General features: G+C 40.3%; 2 protein-coding genes across 4 annotated transcripts in view; one reads left to right on the forward strand and one right to left on the reverse strand.

The window, feature by feature from the left end:
- Window positions 1–63: 63 nt before the first annotated feature.
- Window positions 64–8,502, reverse strand: LOC110525847 (serine/threonine-protein phosphatase PGAM5, mitochondrial). Of its 3 annotated transcripts, none has more exons than XM_021606305.2 (6): window positions 7,887–8,495; window positions 7,511–7,686; window positions 7,191–7,316; window positions 1,244–1,332; window positions 940–1,136; window positions 64–702 (listed from the first exon to the last, which is right to left on the reverse strand). In XM_021606305.2, the coding sequence occupies exons 1-6, from the start codon at window positions 8,117–8,119 to the stop codon at window positions 552–554; spliced, it is 972 nt and encodes a 323-aa protein (XP_021461980.2). In that variant the 5' UTR covers window positions 8,120–8,495; the 3' UTR covers window positions 64–551. The 3 variants fall into 3 exon arrangements, with proteins under 3 accessions (XP_021461980.2, XP_021461981.2, XP_036835877.1); XM_021606306.2 differs by having other exon boundaries at window positions 940–1,073; window positions 7,887–8,490; XM_036979982.1 differs by lacking the exon at window positions 64–702 and having other exon boundaries at window positions 995–1,134; window positions 7,887–8,502.
- A 7,224-nt stretch (window positions 8,503–15,726) lies between these two features.
- LOC110525848 (palmitoyltransferase ZDHHC8B) overlaps window positions 15,727–25,428 on the forward strand; it is an 80,156-nt gene continuing 70,454 nt past the window's right edge. Inside the window, exon 1 of the mRNA XM_036979983.1 lies at window positions 15,727–16,012. Within this exon, the coding sequence (XP_036835878.1) occupies window positions 15,909–16,012 (104 nt within the window). The 5' untranslated portion in view covers window positions 15,727–15,908. The remainder of the gene's footprint in view (window positions 16,013–25,428) is intronic.

A 25,428-nucleotide genomic window follows, 5' to 3' on the forward strand; every position in this document is an offset into this window, starting at 1 on the left:
TGAGCTAACCCCATTTTAAGACTGTACGAGTACTTATTTGGCGTACTACTGAGGAACACAAAACATTTACATGTCTCCTTTATTGCATGTTTCTACTGAATACAACAACTATCTAAACCTCCGAGGAAGCCTTGATCCAAATACAAAAGTACTGAGCATAAACATTTACAGCATTACAGTAAATATGCCATACAAATTTAGAATGGTTTTGGTTTTAAAATCCTTCAGTCCCTCAACTCTTATACCCTTTACATTCATAATGAGTGGGCACTGGCAGTCATCCCATCAGCTTTCGGAGTTCAGTGATTGGCTACAGCAACAGTTCATACTGTATACTCCCCTTTTGCACTGTAGTTGGCAAACGATGGCACAGGAGTTGATCACAAAACACCACATAAAAGTATATCGTTGCATGTCGAAGTTACAAAAATAACACCAAAAGTAACTTTCAAGACACTTATGGAGAAATCAAGAGCCATTCAGTTCACCCTGTGACCGAGATCTAAAGCTCTCCGGGAGAGAACGAGTGAATACTGTAGGTGGAACATTTCTCAGGTCCGTGTGAGTTTGTCTGGGGGCATGAACCCTGAGTCTCCCAGTGTCCTCAGTGCCACTCTGCCGCTGGGGCGCACAGTGAGCCAGGTGATGCTGCCGTTGTTCAGGCCCATCCTCAGCCAGCCCTCTGGGGGAAACTGCAGAGCCCTGAGACACATAGGGAGGGATAGAGCCTGTAAGATCCACCAAAACACCCAAATGAGAGCTGGTCTATTTTTCAAAACAAATATTCACATATATCATGTGATGTTGAAACGCACATCATCATAGTCATGAAATACAAAAAGACATCAGCAAGACAGTGAAATTGCTAGACAAAGTAATGTAGATTGGCATCTTGTTGAATGAGGCTTTGATCCAGCTTGCCTGGGGAGACCAACACACCTGCACACGAAATAGCGGATGACATTGGCATGACAGACGATGATCTCGTAGCTGTCCTCCTTCTGCTTGGGGTCAGCGCGGTGGATGTAGCGACGGAAGGCAGCCTCGATCCGGGCCCCGTCCTCGTGGTACTGCTGTAGAGCGGTAGAGGTCCACAGTGGTGGTGTCAGGCGAGGGTTTGAGATGACCTCTGACCTCTCATTGGAATACATTGCATTGAATTATGTATTGAATGATGCCGACAGCAGTAACTAATAACTGAAACTAAACAGGAAGTAATATGACAGAGAATTGGGCGTCTCACCACAGCGTCAGGCTTCCAGTGGTTAACAGGAGGCACAGGTTCGATGGGTGCTCCTTCTCTCAGCAAATCACAGCTCACCAGCGCTACCCCTAAATCAAAAACAGATCAGAAGATGAGTTAGTTAGTGGTGAGTAGTGAAATGCTTATCTATGATGCTTAATGACAATTTTTACATCTGAAAATCTGAGATCAAAGCTTCTGAAGCTGTTATCAGAGGTATAACCTTGGTATTCACACACCTTGACTTTTTCCACATTTCGATGTGTTACAAAGTGGGATTAAAATGGTTTTAATAGTCATTTTTGTCAACGATCTACACAAAATACTTTAAATGCCAGTGGTAGAAAAATGATAACATTTGGAGAAAAAAAAAGTTGAAAAATAAAACACTAATATACAGTATCCTGATTTAGATAAGGTTTCAACCCCCTGAGTCAATACATGTAAGAATCACCTTTGGAAGCAATTACAGCTGTGAGTCTTTATGGGTAGGTCTCTAAGAGCTTTGCACACTTGGATTGTGCAACATTTGCCCATTATTCTTTTCAAAATTATTCAAGCTCTGTCAGATTGGTTGTGGATCATTGCTAGACAACCATTTTCAGGTCTTGCCATATATTTTCAAGCAGATTTAAATCAAAAATGTAACTCAGCCTTATTCACCGTCTTCTTGATAAGCAACTCCAATGTAGATTTGGCCTTGGGTTTTAGGTTATTGTCCTGCTGAAAGGTTAATTCCTCTCCCAGTGTCTGCTGGAAAGCCGACTGGCCAGGTTTTCCTTTAGGATTGTGCCTGTGTTTAACTCCATTCTGTTTCTTTTTCATCCTGAAAAACTTCCCAGTCCTTAACGATTACAATCATACCCATAACATGATGCCGCCACCACTATGCTTGAAAATATGGAGAGTGGTACTCTGTAATATGTTGTATTGGATGTGCCTCAAACATAACACTGTAAGTTAATTGCGTTGCCACATTTTTTTGCAGTATTACTTTGGTGCCTTGTTGCAAACAGGATGCATGTTTAGGAATAGTTTTATTCTGCACAGGGTTCATTCTTTTTACTCTATCAATTAGGTTCGTATACAATGTCATCCTCAGTTTTCTCCTATCACAGCCATTAAACTCTAACTGCCTTAGTCACCATTGGGATTATGGTGAAATTCCCGAGCGGTTTCCATCCTGTCAGGCAACTGAGTGAAGAAGGATTCCTGTATCTTTCTTGTGACTGGGTGTATTGATACACCATCCAAAGTGTAATTACAGTGCCTTGCGAAAGTATTCGGCCCCCTTGAACTTTGCCACATTTCAGGCTTCAAACATAAAGATATAAAACTGTATTTTTTTGTGAAGAATCAACAACAAGTGGGACACAATCATGAAGTGGAACGAAATTTATTGGATATTTCAAACTTTTTTAACAAATCAAAAACGGAAAAATTGGGCATGCAAAATTATTCAGCCCCTTTACTTTCAGTGCAGCAAACTCTCTCCAGAAGTTCAGTGAGGATCTCTGAATGATCCAATGGTGATCTAAATGACTAATGATGATAAATACAATCCACCTGTGTGTAATCAAGTCTCCGTATAAATGCACCTGCACTGTGATAGTCTCAGAGGTCCGTTAAAAGCGCAGAGAGCATCATGAAGAACAAGGAACACACCAGGCAGGTCCGAGATACTGTTGTGAAGAAGTTTAAAGCCGGATTTGGATACAAAAAGATGTCCCAAGCTTTAAACATCCCAAGGAGCACTGTGCAAGCGATAATATTGAAATGGAAGGAGTATCAGACCACTGCAAATCTGCCAAGACCTGGCCGTCCCTCTAAACTTTCAGCTCATACAAGGAGAAGACTGATCAGAGATGCAGCCAAGAGGCCCATGATCACTCTGGATGAACTGCAGAGATCTACAGCTGAGGTGGGAGACTCTGTCCATAGGACAACAATCAGTCGTATATTGCACAAATCTGGCCTTTATGGAAGAGTGGCAAGAAGAAAGCCATTTCTTAAAGATATCCATAAAAAGTGTTGTTTAAAGTTTGCCACAAGCCACCTGGGAGACACACCAAACATGTGGAAGAAGGTGCTCTGGTCAGATGAAACCAAAATTGAACTTTTTGGCAACAATGCAAAACGTTATGTTTGGCGTAAAAGCAACACAGTTGAACACACCATCCCCACTGTCAAACATGGTGGTGGCAGCATCATGGTTTGGGCCTGCTTTTCTTCAGCAGGGACAGGGAAGATGGTTAAAATTGATGGGAAGATGGATGGAGCCAAATACAGGACCATTCTGGAAGAAAACCTGATGGAGTCTGCAAAAGACCTGAGACTGGGACGGAGATTAGTCTTCCAACAAGAAAATGATCCAAAACATAAAGCAAAATCTACAATGGAATGGTTCAAAAATAAACATATCCAGGTGTTAGAATGGCCAAGTCAAAGTCCAGACCTGAATCCAATCGAGAATCTGTGGAAAGAACTGAAAACTGCTGTTCACAAATGCTCTCCATCCAACCTCACTGAGCTCGAGCTGTTTTGCAAGGAGGAATGGGGAAAATTTCAGTCTCTCGATGTGCAAAACTGATAGAGACATACCCCAAGCGACTTACAGCTGTAATCGCAGCAAAAGGTGGTGCTATCAGGGCAAGGTGTCTGGTAACATGACCGAATACAAACAGTGCAGCTATTCCCTCCGCAAGGCTATCAAACAAGCTAAGCGTCAGTACAGAGACAAAGTAGAATCTCAATTCAACGGCTCAGACACAAGAGGCATGTGGCAGGGTCTACAGTCAATCACGGACTACAGGAAGAAATCCAGCCCAGTCACGGACCAGGATGTCCTGCTCCCAGGCAGACTAAATAACTTTTTTGCCCGCTTTGAGGACAAGACAGTGCCACTGACACGGCCTGCAACGAAAACATGCGGTCTCTCCTTCACTGCAGCCGAGGTGAGTAAGACATTTAAACGTGTTAACCCTCGCAAGGCTGCAGGCCCAGACGGCATCCCCAGCCGCGCCCTCAGAGCATGCGCAGACCAGCTGGCCGGTATGTTTACGGACATATTCAATCAATCCCTATACCAGTCTGCTGTTCCCACATGCTTCAAGAGGGCCACCATTGTTCCTGTTTCCAAGAAAGCTAAGGTAACTGAGCTAAACGACTACCGCCCCGTAGCACTCACTTCCGTCATCATGAAGTGCTTTGAGAGACTAGTCAAGGACCATATCACCTCCACCCTACCTGACACCCTAGACCCACTCCAATTTGCTTACCGCCCAAATAGGTCCACAGACGATGCAATCTCAACCACACTGCACACTGCCCTAACCCATCTGGACAAGAGGAATACCTATGTGAGAATGCTGTTCATCGACTACAGCTCGGCATTCAACACCATAGTACCCTCCAAGCTCGTCATCAAGCTCGAGACCCTGGGTCTCGACCCCGCCCTGTGCAACTGGGTACTGGACTTCCTGACGGACCGCCCCCAGGTGGTGAGGGTAGGCAACAACATCTCCTCCCCGCTGATCCTCAACACTGGGGCCCCACAAGGGTGCGTTCTGAGCCCTCTCCTGTACTCCCTGTTCACCCACGACTGCGTGGCCACGCACGCCTCCAACTCAATCATCAAGTTTGCGGACGACACAACAGTGGTAGGCTTGATTACCAACAACGACGAGACGGCCTACAAGGAGGAGGTGAGGGCCCTCGGAGTGTGGTGTCAGGAAAATAACCTCACACTCAACGTCAACAAAACTAAGGAGATGATTGTGGACTTCAGGAAACAGCAGAGGGAACACCCCCCTATCCACATCGATGGAACAGTAGTGGAGAGGGTAGCAAGTTTTAAGTTCCTCGGCATACACATCACAGACAAACTGAATTGGTCCACTCACACAGACAGCATTGTGAAGAAGGCGCAGCAGCGCCTCTTCAACCTCAGGAGGCTGAAGAAATTCGGCTTGTCACCAAAAGCACTCACAAACTTCTACAGATGCACAATCGAGAGCATCCTGGCGGGCTGTATCACCGCCTGGTACGGCAACTGCTCCGCCCTCAACCGTAAGGCTCTCCAGAGGGTAGTGAGGTCTGCACAACGCATCACCGGGGGCAAACTACCTGCCCTCCAGGACACCTATACCACCCGATGTCACAGGAAGGCCATAATCATCAAGGACATCAACCACCCGAGCCACTGCCTGTTCACCCCGCTATCATCCAGAAGGCGAGGTCAGTACAGGTGCATCAAAGCTGGGACCGAGAGACTGAAAAACAGCTTCTATCTCAAGGCCATCAGACTGTTAAACAGCCACCACTAACATTGAGTGGCTGCTGCCAACACACTGACACTGACTCAACTCCAGCCACTTTAATAATGGGAATTGATGGGAAATGATGTAAATATATCACTAGCCACTTTAAACAATGCTACCCTATATAATGTTACTTACCCTACATTATTCATCTCATATGCATACGTATATACTGTACTCTATATCATCGACTGTATCCTTATGTAATACATGTATCACTAGCCACTTTAACTATGCCACTTTGTTTACATACTCATCTCATATGTATATACTGTACTCGATACCATCTACTGTATCTTGCCTATGCTGCTCTGTACCATCACTCATTCATATATCCTTATGTACATATTCTTTATCCCCTTACACTGTGTACAAGACAGTAGTTTTGGAATTGTTAGTTAGATTACTTGTTATTACTGCATTGTCGGAACTAGAAGCACAAGCATTTCGCTACACTCGCATTAACATCTGCTAACCATGTGTATGTGACAAATAAAATGTGATTTGCTACAAAGTATTAACTTAAGGGGGCTGAATAATTTTGCACGCCCAATTTTTCAGTTTTTGATTTGTTAAAAAAGTTTGAAATATCCAATAAATGTCGTTCCACTTCATGATTGTGTCCCACTTGATGTTGATTCTTCACAAAAAATACAGTTTTATATATTTATGTTTGAAGCCTGAAATGTGGCAAAAGGTCGCAAAGTTCAAGGGGGCCGAATACTTTCGCAAGGCACTGTAAATACCTTCAACATGTTCAAATGGATATTCAATGTCTGCCAGGTGCCCTTCTTTGTGAGGCATTGGAAACCTCCAAGGTCTTTGTGGTTGAATCTGTGTTTGAAATTCACTGCTTTGGTATTTTATTAGGATCCCCATTAGCGGTTGCGAAAGCCACAGCTACTCTTCCTGGGGTCCGCACCAAACACGACATAATACAGAACATTAATAGACAAGAACAGCTCAAGGACAGAACAAAATACATTTAAAAGCTTGATTGAGGGACATTACAGGGAACTGTATGTGTGGGGTACAGAGATGAGACAGTCATCCAAAAATAATGTTAGACACTATTATTGCACAGAGTCCATGCAATTTATTATGTGACTTGTTAAGCACATTTTTACTCGTGAACGTATTCAGCCTTGCCATAACAAAGGGGTTGAATACTTACTGACTCAAGGCATTTCAGCTCTTTATTCATTTGTAAAAATTTCCAAAAACATAATTCCACTTTGGCATTATGGGGTATTTATTGTGTGTAAGCAAGTGACACAAAATCTCAATTGAATCCATTTTAATTTCAGCCTGTAACAACAAATGTGGAAAAAGTCAAGCGCTGTGAATACTTTCTGAACGAACTGTAAATATCTGCACCATGAATAGCAGCAGAGTGCAGGCTTTTGCTCCAGCTCTACACAAACACACCTGATTTAACCAAATGGTCTATCGATACAACCAATCCATGTTCTGAAGTCAAAACGTGATTCTAAAGTTGAATCAGGAGAGTTAGATTAAGGCTGTACAGCACTGGTTAGTCTTGTGGAACCAGACAAGCATGTCTCTGAATATTGTATAGACTCTGGCATATACCTCAGCTGTAAAGTCTGCCTGTCTAGGGTTCTGACCTGGGAGGTACTTGCTGATGATGTTGGCCGTCTCGGTGGCCCTGGCCATAGTGGAGTAGACCATGATGTCATACTTCAGCCCCAGGGCAGCCAACCGCTGGCCAGTAAACTCAGCCTGCTCCCGACCTGCAGAACAACAACACATAGTCCCATAAATGAGCAGATTGTACTTGTATACCACTTTCACCACCTCTAATGAGTGCTGCTGAATATGCTCTTCTTATCTACTAAAACGCAACTGTTGAGCTGTAGAGTGGAGAACTAGGTCTATGTGTCACGCTTTCAGCAACATGAATACATAGCAGAACAGGGTACAGAACCTAAAGGGGTGAGGATTCTCTCATGGTCTCCATTCCCACTCAGGTTGTACTGGGAGTGCCTGATGAAAAGGATGTTGCGTGTGGCTTTGGGTTTGCCATTCTCCTGCTCTGAGCTTGGGTCTTCACTGCTGTTCTCCTTCTTCTTCCCATTTGTAAACAGTGGGGACGGGTCCCGCCTAGTACAGTACAGAGGGAACAAATCAGTTGTGTGTGTTGTGCCCAGAGAAGTCATCTGTCAGTCTGTCAACATGTTGCTAGCTGCAAATATGAATCAATCACACTCAGCGTAGACTAAACTACTTGACCCACATCCCATCAGACCCCTCTTATGTTTTACAGTAGTCTGCGTCAGATTTAGCTAATAAAGCAGGCATACTTATCCCAGTTGAAGTCCCAGGCATGTCCAGTAGATTGAACCGTGTGGTTCCCCGTTGACCATGTCGCTGGCTGTGCAGCTTGGAGAATATTGAACCGACTCCACTGACCTGATCGCGCTCCTTGCGTATCACCGAAATAGCCACGGGATTCGGCTGCGGCAGCCGCCACAACCAGCACCGCTGATCCGCCGGCGAATCCACACACGAGTTTGATTGTCCTCCGATATGACATGTTGTAAAAACCTAGCGATGATGTGCAATTTGTGTTCGCTAGGTAGCGGGCTAAGTTGCTAATGACGCCCAATGTGTAGAGCGATTTAGGAATGTAGCATCCAGCGGTCTCGAAGAGCGGCTAATCCAGACCTAGCTAGGTCCGCCTCTCTGGTCAGTGGATTTACACACTTTCTAGGTACAGGGACACAGCAAATACCCTCCAACGACACTTTAATCGCCAGCTAAAAATAACTCCAGTCCAGATTATGAAGCTATTTCGAATCACTTATCTAGCAGGCTTGAAGATAAACCAAAAGGAAAACACACAGGGCTTGGACCTACGGTGTCTCGCTAGAGCCAAAAAAACAGCTAGCGAAGATATTACGATACGCGAATGTCGCGGAACAAAGCGAACAAATCAAATAATGCATCACTAGAGGGAGCTCACAGTTTTAAAAAAGGATGAAAACTTCAGAAGACTGGGGAAATCGGACAAAGATGGTGGAGATTCTTATTGTAATGGTAATGCATTTCTGGGGGGGGGGGGGCAAGTAAAGGGCCCAAGTAAAACTGACTATGATATTAATAACAAAAAATTGCATTCAAATTTCAAGATTAAATGTCACATGCACAAGTACAGTGAAAGGGCTTTCTTACAACCTCATAGACCAACAATGTAATAATTAATAACAATGTATTACTAGAAAAAAAAACATGAGAAATAATAAGAAATATGAAGGGATACTGTAGTGATGGAGGTAGATATGTAAGGTGACTAGGCAACAGGATAAAAGATAAGCAGAGTAGCAGCAGCTTGTATGTGAGTGGGTGTGCAGGTGTGTAGTGTCAGTATAAATGTACGTGCATATTATGTGTGAGTGAGAAATGATGGACAAATGATGAGTGACTCAAAACAAATGATGAGTGAATTTTTTTCAATGTGCAAACGTAACAAAATAAAATATAGGCTATAAATCCATTTATTCAAGCATTTTTTTATTAAATGTAAATAATGCCTAAAAATATAGTTTGAGATAAACGTGTGGTCCCTGTCTGTAACCTAAGCATCACAGCCTCTTTGTTTATGGCGGCGTTTACACAGGCAGCCCAATTCTGATCTTTTTCCCCCACTATATTCAGGGTTCTTCAACCTTTTATTGCCAAGCGAACCCCCTCAGGGAACCCCCCTCAGGCAAAACAGAACCCCCCGGGACCGCCATCATACGTTAGGTAAAATAATTTTTTCACATGTCTTGTCTTATTAGCTGAATGATAATGCCAAGGAAAAGTAATCAACATTTTAAAATTAATAGATTTAGGAGAGTTTTTCATTATTTTGACCTCCCCGCATTATAATTGGAAGAGGAAGTGTAAACTATAACATAGCCTATTAGCTAGAAAGGTAACTCTAAACACATTTTCGCTAAGAGCAGCTGTTTAGCTGGTTAGCCATGTGTTGTCATAAAATAATGTCCTGGTTGAGAAAGCTTACCAGAAGCCAGCAGCATTTGCCACACTGGTAGCCTATTCACTGGTGCTTTTTCAAAGCCTATGTCAGACACTCCGGTGAGTGTAATTGGCTTTAATGAGTTTAATTTGCTTAATATTAGAGTTGAGAAATACACTTGACATCATTAGAAAGAAAATGTTATCCTATTTTGTACTATAGGTATGTAATTCAAAATGTGTTTATTCTGTTGTTGCTAGCGACATGCATAATTAAAAAAGAACATTTTGTGCACCCCCTGCAGTACCTCCGTGGACCGCCGGTTGAATACCCCTGCACTTTTGACCAATCACATCAGATCTTTTCACAAAATATCAGGAGAATTGGACTGCCTATCTTAACGCAGGCTATAGGCTCCACCTTTCAAGTGGTTCTCTGTCCTCACTCGCAGACTGGATCGCTAGTGGGATTTCCAATTACCGTTCTCCTGGCAGCAGGATATTATGCTGGTACATCGCGATTCGGATTTGTTTTCTCCAAAATAAGAGTTCCCCTACAAAGACATGCTAAACTTTTGAAATATCGATTTTGTTTTTGCATATCAGTACAGTACAACTGTTTTTCACAGCATTGCAACCACCTTTATAAAAATGTATGGATCATTTTACGTACTTTTATCTTTAATATTGTATTGTTTATACCAGCATTTCTTTAGAAAGTTCACACCAATACTGGTATATTGAAAGCTATTGGGCTTGTTCAACATTGCAGCTGACAGTGCAGGCAACTGCCGACTGACTGATCTACAAATCACCTTCCATCATAAATAACGCCTCATTGTTATTTGTAGATCAGTCAGTCAGTCACAATTTACCCATGATAAATTACGATTTTGATCCTCTCGAACACGGCCAATGTGTGTAATTGGTGTGTAATTGTTTTTGCATATCAGTACAGTACAACTGTTTTTCACAGCATTGCAACCACCTTTATAAAAATGTATGGATCATTTTACGTACTTTTATCTTTAATATTGTATTGTTTATACCAGCATTTCTTTAGAAAGTTTACACCAATACTGGTATATTGAAAGCTATTGGGCTTGTTCAACATTGCAGCTGACAGTGCAGGCAACTGCCGACTGACTGATCTACAAATCACCTTCCATCATAAATAACGCCTCATTGTTATTTGTAGATCAGTCAGTCAGTCACAATTTACCCATGATAAATTACGATTTTGATCCTCTCGAACACGGCCAATGTGTGTAATTGGAATTACTCAATAGAGTCCACAAAACTTAAATTGGTCTATTATGCTGGGAAACGGGTTTAATAAAGAATGCTGGTGACTCCTTACTCCACCCATCCCATTCACTGCACTGCAATACACTGCATATTCATTACATATTGGCTTATAGAGAAAATAAATGACTATGTGCCGATGTAAACGTGGATTGGGAGTACTCAGTAGGGTCTGTAGAATCTATATACACTCAGTGGCCAGTTTATTATACAAACCCATCTAGTACCAGGTCGGACCCCCCTTTGCCTCCAGAACAGCCTGAATGCTTCAGGGCATGGAAACATTGCTCAATTGGTATCAAGGGACCTAATGTGTGCCAAGAAAACATTCCCCACACCATTACACCACCAGCCTGTACCATTGACACCAGGCAGGATGGGGCCATGGACTTATACTGCTTATGCCAAATCCTGACTCTGCCATCAGCATGGCGCAACAGGAACGTCTTTTTCCTAATTCCCAGTTGTTTTGAACGTGGCATTAAAATCCCACCAGATGTGGGCCGTTCTAGGCTCATTTGGCATAACCTCTTTGTTGCCAATAAACAGACTGTATTCGCTGACTCTCAAAATACGCAGGGCATATTAACACAATTTGTTGCTTCAGATGTAACTTCACCAGATCATTGTACCCGTCAATTATTCTGTCATTAAACCACTTGTTGTCACTGCTTAATATGTTATATTTTATATTTTTATCTCACACAAGAAACATGAAGTACAATAATATCTGGAGTGATGGTGCAAATAGTTTGTGTACTGAGTAGGCTACTGTTACACATGTGCTTTTCTTGAAAAGAACGTCAAGTGCCCCTTTTATGTCTGGAAGTGGAAAGCTAAACATTGAAGTGAAGTTTGGGCCATTGTGGATTATGTTTCACAGCTATCTTCATGCATAGCATTAGCCAAAGATTTTATCACTAACATATCTAAGCAAGAAAGAAGTGGGTCGACGAAATCCAGAGGATCATTTTGTTTATTTGGATACGAAGGCAAAAATAATTTGTGTATCTCAGCTAAAACAGGGTTCAACTCTTCAGGCTCCCTGGATACAGCACTGCTGTCTGTAATAAATGAGCAATGTTATTTCTTTTGCGAGTACACTTTGTGATGAGTGTGGGTCTATATTTCCAAAATATTTTTTTTTACAATGTGAAGATGCAGCAAAGATTGTTCGGGATTTCGATTCGAGTTCTGATTTCGATTAGATCATTTACGTATGGTTGAGATCATGTTACCATGGCAATGTTGCTCAAGGTCTGGTATCAAGAATGAGAGGTTCATTAAACCCTTGTGTCACATTACTCTTCTTTATCCTATTATTCAGAGAAAACATTTTAGAATTGATATCAGGAGGGATGTGAAGTTTTTTTAGAGACCCTCCTAAAACCCCACTTGTTTCGTGTTGGTTGTTGGTCAGTGATTCTGCTAATTCCTCCTTCTGCTTGAGTGGCATTGTTGGTTTTCTTGTTGAGGAACGTGACATCTACTACACGCTACTTCATAATGACAAAGGGAAAACATGTTTTTAGACATTTTTACACATGTATTGAAAATTAAATACAGAAATATCTGATTTACATAAGTATTTGCATCCTTGAGTTAACACGTTAGAATTACCTTCGGCAGCAATTACAGCTGTGAGTCTTTCTGGGTAAGTCTCTAGGCACTTTGCACACCTGAATTGTACAATATTTGCACATTATTCTTTTGAAAATTCTTCAAGCTCTGTCAAATTGGTTGTTGATCATCACTAGACAGCCATTGTCAAGTCTTGCCATAGATTTGAATGCCGATTTTAAAAAAAGTCAAAACTATAACTAGGCCACTCAGGAACATTCAATGTTGTCTTGGCAAGCAACTCCGGTGTATATTTGGCCTTGTGTTTTAGGTTATTGTTATTGAATTTGTCTCCCCATGTCTGTTAGATTGAACCAGGTTTTCCTCTAGGATTTTGCTTGTGCTTAGCGCTAATCCATGTATTATTATCCCCCCAAAATTCTGTGGTCCTTTGCGATTACAAGCATACCCATAACATGATGCAGCCCTGACTCTTTTAAAGTCACCATTGGCCTCATGGTGAAATCCACGAGCGGCTTCCTTCCTCTCCGCAACTGAGTTAGGAAGGACGATGTATATTTGTAGTGCCTGGGTGTCTTGATTCACCATCCAAAGTGTAATTAATAACTTAATCATGCTCAAAGGGATATTCAATGTTTTTACCCATCTACCAATAGGTGCCCTTTGCGAGGCATTGGAAAACCTTGTTTTTGAGGGACGTTGCAGATAATTGTATGTGTGAGGTACAGAGATAAGTTAGTCGTTCAAAATCATGTTAAACACTATTATTGCACACATAGTGAGTCCATACAACTTATTATGTGACTTGTTAAGTACATTTTTACTCATTGACCTATTTAGGCTTGCCATAACAAAGGGGTCGGATACTTATTGACTCAAGACATTTCAGCTTTTAATTCTTAATTAATTTGTAAACATTTCTAAAAACATTTTTTATTTTTATTTCTTTGACATTATGGGGTATTGTGTGTGTAGGCCAGTGACACAAAACCTCAATCCATTTTAAATTCAGGCTGTAAGACAACAAAATGTGAGGAAAAGTCAAGGGGTATGAATACTTTCTGAAGGCACTGTATGTCTCTTTGGTAATCTATGTACAAAGTATGTATGTTAAGAATACATTCATCAACCTGTTATTTATCCCCGAAATACAAATGTTTTATATTTTTGAAGGTTTCCTCACTGATATCTGTGCTTTTCTTGTTTAGCAGTACTTTTAAATACGTTGATGAAAATCTCTTTTAATCTCGGGTGAGAAAGTCAGACCAAATAGGAATTAGACCAAAATAGACCAAATTTGGAATTACCAGAAGAACGTTTTTAAAAAGCTTGTCTAACAGTTTTTATGAACAGTACTGGTTTCTCTCGGTGCATTGTGCTCTATCAATGCCTTCAAAGGTTTGTTTCTGTATTTTGTCAAAGCATTCAAAGAAAGGAGATTTCACTTGTTCACTATATACTGTACAGTGAACTCTGTACTTTGTTTTGGCTCTGTACACTCCAGCACATTAAAATTATATCATGACTGCGGTTAAAGTGCAGACTGTCAGCTTTAATTTGAGGGTATTTTCATATATATCTATATATTGGGACAAATTCACTTGTGTATTAAAGTAGTAAAAAGTGTAGTATTGGGTCCCATATTCATAGCACGCCACGACTACATCAAGCTTGTGACTACAAATTTGTTGGATGCATTTGCTTTGTGTTTTGGTTGTGTTTCAGATTATTTTGTGCCCAATTGAAATGAATGGTAAATAATGTATCGTGTCATTTTGGAGTCACTTTTATTGTAAATAAGAATAGGATATGTTTCTAGACACTTCTACATTAATGTGCTAATGTGGATGCTACCATGATTAGAGATAATCCTGAATGAATCCTGAATATGTGAGAAAGTTAGACACGTCTTACCCCTCACCATTACAATAACGGGGGAGGTTAGCATTTTTTTGTTGTTGAGGGGGTGTATTATATTCATTATTCACGATTAATTCAGGATGATCCATAATTGTGGTAGCATCCACAATAATGTAGAAGTGTCTAGAAACATTATAACCAAATACTTAACTTTTTACTTCAGAAATAAGTGAATTTGTCCCAATACTTTTGGTCCCCTAAAATGCGGGGACTATGCACAAGAACGGTTCACCTGATATGGATGAAAATACCCTCAAAATAAGTCTGTACTTTAAACCTCTTAGTCATTGTATCATTTCAATGTGCTGGAGGAGTACAAAACAGTAACAAATGTGTCACTGTCCCAATACTTTTGGCGTTCCCTGTATATCACTTTCAAATTCATCAGCAAATGGTGTTCATCAAAGGATTTACAATCTGGATTTTCTGGGTCAGTTTTTAGGTCTAAAGTTTGTGTTGGTTTCTTGATTTTGTTAATAGAGCTGCTTACTAATGTGGAATTATGTCTGCTACCAAGACCTATGCAAACATCAACAATGTCACAAATGTCAGCAAGATTTGTGGAATTCATGCCCATCCGGTACCTGTATTCCTTCTTACTGCACTCTTGTCTACAGAGTTGACCAGCTTGTTGCATTAAATTACTTTTACATGCTGGTATGACACAGAAATCTAGATCTTATGGAGTTGCCTCTCCTTTCACTAATTTCCAACTTTGTCTCAACTACTCGTCTACCCACTGAAGACAAGATAGAAAGAAGTGGGTCGATGAAATCCAGTGGATGATTTTTTTTTTTTTTTTGCATACAGAGGTTAAAAGGATTTCTGTATCTGTCAGCTAAAACACAATTCAACTCTTCAGGCAGGAAAATGCTCCCTGAATGCAGCAATGTAGCAGTGCAATGGACCTATCACTATTCATTTGCACAGGTACTATGTTGCTGCCACACAAATCCCTTTCTTTATTCTATACTGCATTTGGTAACTGCCCTATTGTTCTCTGGGTATGCTCCTCACTAATCATAAATGCAACTGGAATGGAACCATTGGACTATGTTACTACAATCTCATTGTATAATAGCCTTTTATTTTAAATTGATTTTAGACTTGGGTGGCATCCAGGGGCATCCCAAGTGTTTTGTCAAATCATGTCAGTCAATCAAATCATGTTTTTTAAAACAAATGTAAAAGTGTTTCTATACATTTCTTCTTGCATTTGCTTATAAGCACAATACAAATCGACATTGATTAAAATATATTATCTTTTGATTGAGTTATCCACCTTGCAATATGTTGAAATGCGGACTTTTATTTTTGAAGGTTTCCTCATTACCATAGTAAAGTGACATCGTTAGTGCTGCTAGCAGAAAAGTAGTGGATTTCCAAGCTTTTGGAGCGCTGTATTTTCTGCCTGTCTATATTTGGATCTGTGTGCGTTTAACGGCAGTAAATACGGATTGGCTGAATCGTTAATTATAGATATTGCAGACTGGATCTTTACATATGTATACTATCTCCAATTGGAATAAATAATTGAGGAATGTGGAAATTACAGAATGCCCAACAGCGTTGGAAAGAGATTTAAACCCACCAAATACATCCCGGTATCCACTGCTGCCACTCTTCTTGTGGGATCCACCACCTTATTCTTCGTTTTTACGTAAGTTTGAATTGTTTAGTAAGTCTTATAGGCTATCCTTCTGTCAATGCCTTACACACAATAAAGAGTTTCATATTCGGATCAGTAGCATAGGTCCGACGATATGATGGTAACCAATGACTATTGCTGTTAGAAGTTTCTATTGCAGGATTTTAGACCGGGACGGACCTTTATGCTATTATGAATGGTTTTATAAATGTGGACTGTGCACTGCATAGCCTACAGTTATTATTGATATTCGACTCGTTTTGGTAGTCTTGTTAGGCTGGGTGTGTCGAAGCATTATGGCAGAAACTTCTATATGTGTTTTCCAAATGCATTTTTTTCTAGAGTAAACTTCATAGTTAGACAGCCAACTCAAGCTTGAAGTATTCTAGGAGGTAGACACATAGCGGCAATAGGTTACTGTGTAGCCGTAGGCCGCCATACTTGCCAGTTAGTTGCCCCGTCTTTAGTTCTTCGGGCACAGCAAACAAGTAACACAGCGGTGAATTGTTATATTATTGCAACTGGTAGGCTACTTTGAATATGGGTGTGTCCAATATTGATTAGAAATGCTGATTCGCCCTCGGTACCTACATCAAAGTGCTTCATGTATAACGGGCAAGTGCATATGTGCGCTCTGAAGATTTTAGTGGTTAGAGCTCTACCACTGCACCTTCATTATGGAAATGTGTGTGGTTTACAGCGAGTGACGTTTTTCTGAGGGTTATTTTTTCCACCCAGATTTGTTTAGTTTTTTTTACATATCCATTTTCCCATGGTTATCTATTGCATTCCTGATTGACCCCGTGATCTACTTTAAAGTGCATCATTTATTGACATATAGACTAACAATCTGATTGTACACTTTTAAGTACAGCCTAGGCCTGCTGTACATTTGAATCTGCATTTAAGAGTCTATTTGCTTATGGAGACTAGTGGTTTGACTGAACTGGTATGATCTCATGGTTCAGCTGTCAGAGATTTGAGCACTAAATGCATTAGGGCATTGCATGAATGAATAGACCTATAGGCTTAGGCCACTGTATGATATTCATATATAAACACATGTAAAGGAAGAGAAGCTTTAGGCGTAGCCCCAGAGAGAGATATGCCGGTGGCATGCTACGACCCCGACGTCTATTTCTTTACTCTTGTCAGATAGGCTACTGCATTTACTATACAGTGTAGGTGTACAGGAGGCTTTTTTTTTTTTTTTATCAGAATATTTTTGATAAAGATAAGCATTATATTGTTAGATCATAGGAGTAGGCTACCTGGGGCGGCAGGTAACCTAGTGGTTAGAGTGTTGGGCTAGTAACCGAAAGGTTGCAAGATCGAATCCCCAAGCTGACAAGTTAGAAAATCTGTCGTTCTGTCCCTGAACCCACTGTTCTTAGGCCTTTATTGAAAGTAAGAATTTGTTCTTAACTGACTTGCCTAGTTAAATAAAGGTTTTAAAAAATCATTTCTGGTAGGTCTAAAACACAACTGTCAGAGTCAGTTAGAGCGCCGGTTGCGCACTGCCTTCATACCATAGGGCAGCAGAATAATAGGATAATAATAATAATAATAATAGCCACACCAAAAGTTTCTAAACTTTATTAGGGTAATATCAAAAATAACTCAAGCCACTGTTTATATGGAAAATATGAGCAGCAAACATAACATCAACAGTACTTCATTTAGCCAAAGAAAATGTCTCAACAGAATGAAACAAAACCATTGCGAACTTCAAAAAGTTAACAGGCCATATTGCAGCAATTACCAATAAAGGCCTACCAAACCCAAGAAATGAAAGAAATAGGCCTTTTCTCAAATAAATATCATTAACTGATCTTAAACTAAATATGGAGCACACAATTTAAAAAAAGATTGAACTTCAATTTAGCCAATGAAAATGTCTCAACAGAATTAAACAAAACACAGTTTGCATATTTAAAGAACTGGTTTAGATTAATAAATACGCCTACAATAGTAATGATATACAATAATAATGATAAAACAAATTATTATGAATAGAAATTGCATCCTACCTGAAAAGCAAGTTTCGCAGTAGCCTGCATTTGGCCACTTGTATTGGTATTAAAACATATTCTGCTGATGTCTTCTAACAAGTAAGTGATGTAGAATTGCATGAAATGCCTTTATAGAACACCCATTTCTTTCCCCCCCAAAAATCCCCAAAATGCCCCTCCCTAAGAAGCACCCCAACTCAAAACATCTTGTGTGACTCGTGTTTTGCTAAATGATAAATGAATCAGAAGTTGCAACATTATCTCATGTTATGATTATAACAGCCTTTATTCCATAACACTGTGTTCTTCTCAACGTGGTTGAAAAAGCAGCTATTTAAAAGTGAAACTTGTGCATGTAATTATTAGCAGACAACAAATCAAATATCATCTCTCTTAAAAACAACAGCAACACAAAGTGTAAATGTGTCACGTATACTCCCTCTCCGGCCTCTAGGTTACCAGGCTACTGATTATTATGCACATCTGTCACCATCGTCAAGCACACCAGCGCCTCATGACACTCACCTGGACTCCATCACCTCCTTGATTACCTTCCCTATATCTGTCACTCCCCTTGGTTCTTTCCTCCGGTGTTATTGACTCTGGTCCATGTCAGTGCGTTGTTCGTGTTCCTTGTTTTCTGTGCCCTTTATTTATTAAACACTCGCTTCCTGTACTTGCTTCCTGACTCTCAGTGCACATTGTTACAAAATGTTTGCAAACTTTGCCCAGACTGAGCTATTCAGGACAGTATAGGCTAGAGGAAGGCTGAGTGAGTAGCATGGCTTTGTACTGGGGGTTAATGGTTTAGATCAAAGGAAACATATGAAGTTGGCTTGCCCTGTTGCCCAGCTATCTAGATTGTAGCATCAACAACCACTCCAGTTCTAAATGGGTTCCTCCCTGGCTGTAAGAGGTTTTGCATAGACACATGGTCAGACAAAGTGGTAGTCTAATGCTGTAGTCCTGATGTGCTTGTGTGCTTTGGTACCGCAATAGCTGATACAGGGCAGCAGGAAGCTAGTCTCAGGTCCATCTCCAATCTTCCAGACCTCTGTTGGTTTTACTGCCCAGCTTCTCTGTTGCAGCAGGGGTTCCAGTCAAGCTGTGGTCAGGGCTAGATAGATGGGCCAACCATTGACCCCCAACCAATGGGTAGAGAGGGTAAGGATTAGGATTTTACCCTGTTCCTCTGCTCTTTGATTCCCCATGCAGCTAAATGTCCATAGGATTGGGTTGTGATTAATGGAACCCCCTGGGGTAGAATTACTGTGCACATCCACTTTGATGGGGGGCATTGATGGGGGGCACATATGCTACACAATACACCACAATGCTCCTCAATGCACCACAACATTCCACAATGCACCACAACATTCCACAATGCACCTCAACACCACAAAACACACCACAGTAGACCCAATAGATGAAGCCACACACGTGCTGTGTTTAGAGAGCTGTGAGACAGCAACCTCCTCCAAGACATAGAGTCAGTGAGTCATTGTGGACCAAGTGATTGCCAGGTCTCCACACTAGTGTCATATCAGGCATGGAGGAAGAGGCACTGTGTGAATAGTAGGAGTGCCAGCTAAGTGTTACTGCTGTGCCTGGCGTCTCTGTCAGTGGGTTTACAGTATGTCTGTCCTTCACGACCACAATATTGTTCACTCATTCACATAAGGCTCATAATGCCATGTGACCAAGGTACCCTGATTCGTCTACACAGGTCCAGCTTCTGGTGTTTCTACAGAAACAAGAGGTGGTATAACATTGGACTGTTTGCTGATGTAAACAAACAAACACGTTGTAAAGGTTTTCCACATGCTCTACACATTTGCTACCTGCCACTGAGAAAAATGCAGAGGCTTACTGTTATCATTTCCTGTCAATACCGATATCCCACATTTAAGAAGGGGTGAGATGAATTTCTGGAAACTCTCAATTGACTATGCGGCAGTTGTTATGGCAATAAATTATGGAAGAGGTTGCTGTTTGTGTTTAGAGCCAAACTATCTCCCAGAGATTCATGTAAGTACAGCTTGGCATGGGAGCCGGAGCAAAGTGGACAGAGAGAAATCTCATCTTTTACTTCCACATCTGTTTCCTAATTTACAACATATTCATTTAAATGAGACGCTCAGTGCAGAGGCTTTTCCACTTAAACTACCATTGTTCTGATAGTAGGTGCAATCAGGGGCTACGTTCGTTCCAATGTCCATACTAGCATACCACGTATAATGTACAATTTATTGCTTCATTCTAACCAATATGCCAGTTTGGACATTGCAGCAAAGAGTGGCTAATGTCTCACATTTCTTTTCATGTGTATAACAATGTATTAGGATATCATAGAGTGGGACTGGGGGTATCATTAATCTCATATTTACTCACCCCAACATGATGGTGTGGTAGTGGTGAGGGATGGATTAATGCCTAACATCCAGGGCTAAGTGCTCGATGTGCCCTCTGGCTGTGGTGTTTTAAAACATTGTGGTAATCTCTTCTCTACCACATTAATTGAACTTTTAGGAGAGTAATTAAATGTGCATCCCCCATTGATCTTAATCCACATCCGGACTCTGGCGCCGTCCCAAATGGCCCTCTTTTTATCATACATAGTGCACTACTTTCGACTAGAACTCTATAGGCCCTGGTCAAAAGTAGTACACTGGGGAATAGGGTGCCATTTGGCACACACAATGGGTGTGATTATGCAGCTGCTGCTGTCCTCTCTTTAGTTGGTGGTTCTGTATCACTGATGCTATCTTATTCATTGGTGCCTTTCAGTACTGTGTATTAGATACCATTAGAGCCTAGTCATCCTCCGATCCCCACTTCCCTTTGCTAATGTGTTTGATTGTAGGTCTATGTGAATTTGTTAGTTTAATAACTTGTTTAATAGCTACATTGATTGTTTTGATAGGTGATATGGTATTGATATATAGTGATATTTGATACAGTGATATCAGAAGTGTTTGTTTGACATGGTGCATATAAATCTGATTAGGTTATGTCATTAACGTTGTCTGTCTGGTTTGCTAAATCCCTATGAGCATGTTGTTTGTGTCGATTCCAATGTTTCATCCTCTATATTAGGATATCAGTAGTTCAGATTCTCTCTTTCTCCCCCTCCCTCCTTCCCTCCCCCACAGCGATTCTATCCTGTCACCACCCTACTTAGTTTGTAAATGCTTCTGCCAGCATTGTGAAAAGAGGGGTATAATTGACGATTCAGATCTCTCCTTCTTCATGCAGAGATAAAGATAATGAGATGAAGATAACAGGTTTGGTATATTTCTGCCGATGACACCTGGACCCTTGACCCTTGGTAGTGCTGAGCAATTAGTACTTTTTATTTGAAAAATAATCAGTTTTCGATGTTGGTTTTGATCATTTTTGTAACATTAAATGCACTATGCATTATGTGGGTTGAAAGCTGTAACACAGAATAAAACAATTAATACAAGTCCATCATGGTAATGTGCGCTCTCTTTGGTTGGCCCTCGCTTCATACTCGACGCCAAACACACTGGCTACAAGTCTCTGCTAGGTAAAGCCCCGCCTTATCTCAGCTCACTGGTCACCATAGCAGCACCCACTCGTAGCACGCGCTCCAGCAGGTATATCTCACTGGTCACCCCAAAGCCAATTCCTCCTTTGGTCATCTTTCCTTCCAGTTCTCTGCTGCCAATGACTGGAATGAACTGCAAAGATCTCTGAAGCTGGAGACTCATATCTCCCTCACTAGCTTTAAGCACCAGCTATCAGAGCAGCTCACAGATCACTGCACCTGTACATAGCCCATCTGTAAACAGCCCATCTATCTACCTACCTCATCCCCATATGGTATTTATTTATTTATCTTGCTCCTTTGCAACCCCAGTATCTCTACTTGCACATTCATCTTCTGCACATCTACCATTCCAGTGTTCAATTGCTATATTGTAATTACTTCGCCACCATGGCCTATTTATTGCCTTAACTTACCTCATTTGCACTCACTGTATATAGACTTTTGTTCTGCTGTATTATTGACTGTTTGTTTTGTTTATTCCATGTGTAACTCTGTTGTATGTGTCGAATTGCTATGCTTTATCTTGGCCAGGTCACAGTTGCAAATGAGAACTTGTTTTCAACTATCCTACCTGGTTAAATAAAGGTTAAATAAATAAAAATGACTGCTTATCACTTATTAACCATCATTTATTCACATTACTTTACTTTAATAACATATTTCAGTTGTGTGTATTGCATTAGTTTTATTTGATTACTTTATTATTTCATTCCAGGTCATCATCGCATCTCTATTGAGCTGCTGCCTATGTTGTCTGACAAAATCACACTTTTGTAGTTCTACAACTTAAATAAGGCATACTTTTATGACTGCTGAATACCAACTATCAATCACTTAGATCATGTATTTTCAGGTAGAGATACCTAGCGAAGCTCACGATTGCTCATTCTTGTCTCTTCAAGAGCAGGCATAAAATAAACACAGACTGGACAAGTAGATGCACAGTGGATTATGGTCATTGTAGTTAATTACCATGTTTTATGCGCTAAACTATGTAGAATATTGGCCTGTTGGAAACTACAAATCCCTACTACATCGCACAGTTCAGGCTGGATCTGATTTATCTCCAGAGAAACTGTGCGATGTGTGCGTTGAGTTCACAGAAGAAGGAAAAACGAACGAAATGGAATTCAAATTATTGAACCAACGTCAAGGATAGGATAGGGAACGCTTTAGTTTTCTGTGTCATATAGAGAGGATAGATGCTGATTATCTCACTGAAAACAACAAGACCAAAATAAGCATTCACAGCCTAAAGTGATTCATAAAAATCGCTGCACAACTGTCTGTTCGCCGGTTTTCGGGGAGATAAATTTAGCTTATGGTAATACTGTGGATAAGGCCTTTAGCAGGACTGGGAATGCTATGTTTAATTATTTTTTTTTATGAGCAGCTACTTTAGGTCAAGGAGAGATCTTGTAGATTAATTAATTTCGTTGTGCTGGTCTCACTCTCAAAGGGCTACTTGCAGTTATGTACTGTATTACATCAAACACAAGGAAGGAATGACCCACAGGTTGATATGAAAGGAATGTTGGTTTTATTCTGCATGTATTTCTACTCCCTTTCAATAAAATTGAAAATAATTGTTTTAATTGTGTGTACTTCATTATTTAAAAAGGGTGCAGGCTCCCTTGTGGATCTTATGACTGCATGGTAATTTATTTGAGACTTCAACGCCACTCTTTTGCACTACACTATTTATTTCTATTACAGTAAGAAAAAATGTACCAGGAACTTGTAAACATGTCTGTAGGCTACAACATGTCTGTACGTTGAAAGGAAAAGTCTCTAGTTGCTTGATGGCTTAGGGACCAAACCCAAATCTTGAAATGTAATATTAATCATGAAACCAAACGATATAATGTTGAACATAATGTAGCCTCTCAGAACTGTAATTCCTCATTATCAAATGTCTTGGGGCTGAATACACTCATCCCATTTGGGAGCATACACAGAAACCATAGAGTAACATTCTTGGTAAAGGTTTACATAACCCCTGTAACACTGACCGTTCCCCACCACAATCTATCTACTCTAGATTTGTTCTGTTTCCATTTTCCCATGTTCTGTATGGGTAATGTATGGTTTAATATTATGTATGGTTACACTGACATACACTTGCTATGTATCGTTAATATATGGTTTAATGCTATGCATGAGTAATGTATGGTTTTATGCTATGTATGAATAATGTATGGTTTAATTCTGTGTATGAGTAATGTGTGGTTTAATTCTGTGTATGGGAATGTATGGTTTAATACTATGTATTAGTAATGTGTGGTTTAATGCTATGTATGGGTAATATATGCTTTAATGCTATGTATGGGTTACACTGACATACATTTGCTATGTATGGGTTGTGTATGGACTCCACTGACCATAATTGAGGGATTCAATTCAACACAAAAGGATGACGGTGGTATCTTGAGTCTCAGATTCAACTGCTGACATTTTTTTTAAACTTTAGAATTGATTACATTTAGTTTTTTTGGTAACTGGCCTACAGAGAACACCCCATAATGTCAAAGTGGAATCATGTTTTTCGGAATGTTTACAAATTAATAAAAAATGAAAAATGTCTTCAGTGAATAAATATTCAACCCCTTTGTTATGGCAAGCATAAATACATTCAGGAGTAAAAAATGTGCTTAACAATTCACATAAGTTGCATGAACTCAATCTGCGTGCAATAATAGTGTTTTTTGAATGACTCCAGGTACCCCACACATAAAATTATCTGTAAGGTCCCTCAGTCGAGCAGTGAATTTCAAACACAGATTCAACCACAAAGACCAGGGAGGTTTTCCAATGCCTTGCAAAGAAAGGCACCTATTGGTAGAAAAACAGACATTGAATGTCTCTTTGGGCATAGTGAGGTTATTAATTACCATTTTAAAGGGTGCATCTATACACTCAATCACTACAAAGTACAGGCGCCCTTCCTAACTCGGTTGCTGGAGTGGAAGGAAACCGCTTAGGGATTTCACCATGAGGCCAATGGTGACTTTAAAACAGTTACTGTCTGTGATGAAACAGTTTAATGGCTGTAATAGGAGAAATCAACTGAGGATGGATCAACAGCATTGTAGTTACTCCACAATAGTAACCTAATTGACAGAGTGAAAAGGAAGCCTGTACAGAATCAAAAATATTCCAATCATGGATTCTGTTTGCAACGAGGCACTAAAGTAATACTGCCAAAATTGTCCTGAATACAAAGTGTTATGTTTGGGGCAAATACAACACATTACTGAGTACAATTCTCCTTATTTCCAAGCATAGTGGTGGCTGTGTCATGTTATGGGTATGCTTGTAATTGTTAAGGACTGGGGGAGTTTTTCAGGTTCAGTCTGCTTTCCACCAGAGATGAATTCTCCTTTCAGCAGGACAGTAACCTAAAATACAAGGCCAAATGTACACTGAAGTTGCTTACCAAGAAGATAGTGAATGTGACCGAGTTACAGTTTTGACTTAAATCTGCTTGAAAATACTTATCAAATCAGGATACTGTATATTAGTGTTTAATTTTTCATGATTTTCTTTACAAATGTTATAATTTTTCTTCCACTTTGACATGACACATTATTGTGTGTAGATCGCTGACCTAAAATTACAATTAAATACATTTTAATCCCACTTTGTAACACAACAAATTGTGAAAAAAGTCCAGGGCTGTGAATACTTTCTGAAGGCACTGTATATTTTATTTGATACCATCTAGGGTAGATTGTTTTTGTCTGTAGTGAAACTGACAAACACGAAGAGAACTGAAAGCCTGTTGAAGGTAGAGAAATGGCACCAGTACAACAAAACGCCAAATACTTATTTCAAACAAGAGA

Source organism: Oncorhynchus mykiss, chromosome 6, assembly GCF_013265735.2.
Source record: "Oncorhynchus mykiss isolate Arlee chromosome 6, USDA_OmykA_1.1, whole genome shotgun sequence".
In the NCBI taxonomy this organism is placed as follows: domain Eukaryota; kingdom Metazoa; phylum Chordata; class Actinopteri; order Salmoniformes; family Salmonidae; genus Oncorhynchus; species Oncorhynchus mykiss.

Bases quoted from the DNA above. Each gene is read 5' to 3' on its own strand.
- LOC110525847 (XM_021606305.2), bottom strand. From the start codon at position 8,119: ATGTCATATCGGAGGACAATCAAACTCGTGTGTGGATTCGCCGGCGGA. The intron at 7,317-7,510 runs GTTCTGTACCCT...GTTGTTCTGCAG, and splicing joins GAGAATCCTCACCCCTTTAG to GTCGGGAGCAGGCTGAGTTT. The intron at 703-939 runs GTGTGTTGGTCT...TATGTGTCTCAG, and splicing joins ATCCGCTATTTCGTGTGCAG to GGCTCTGCAGTTTCCCCCAG.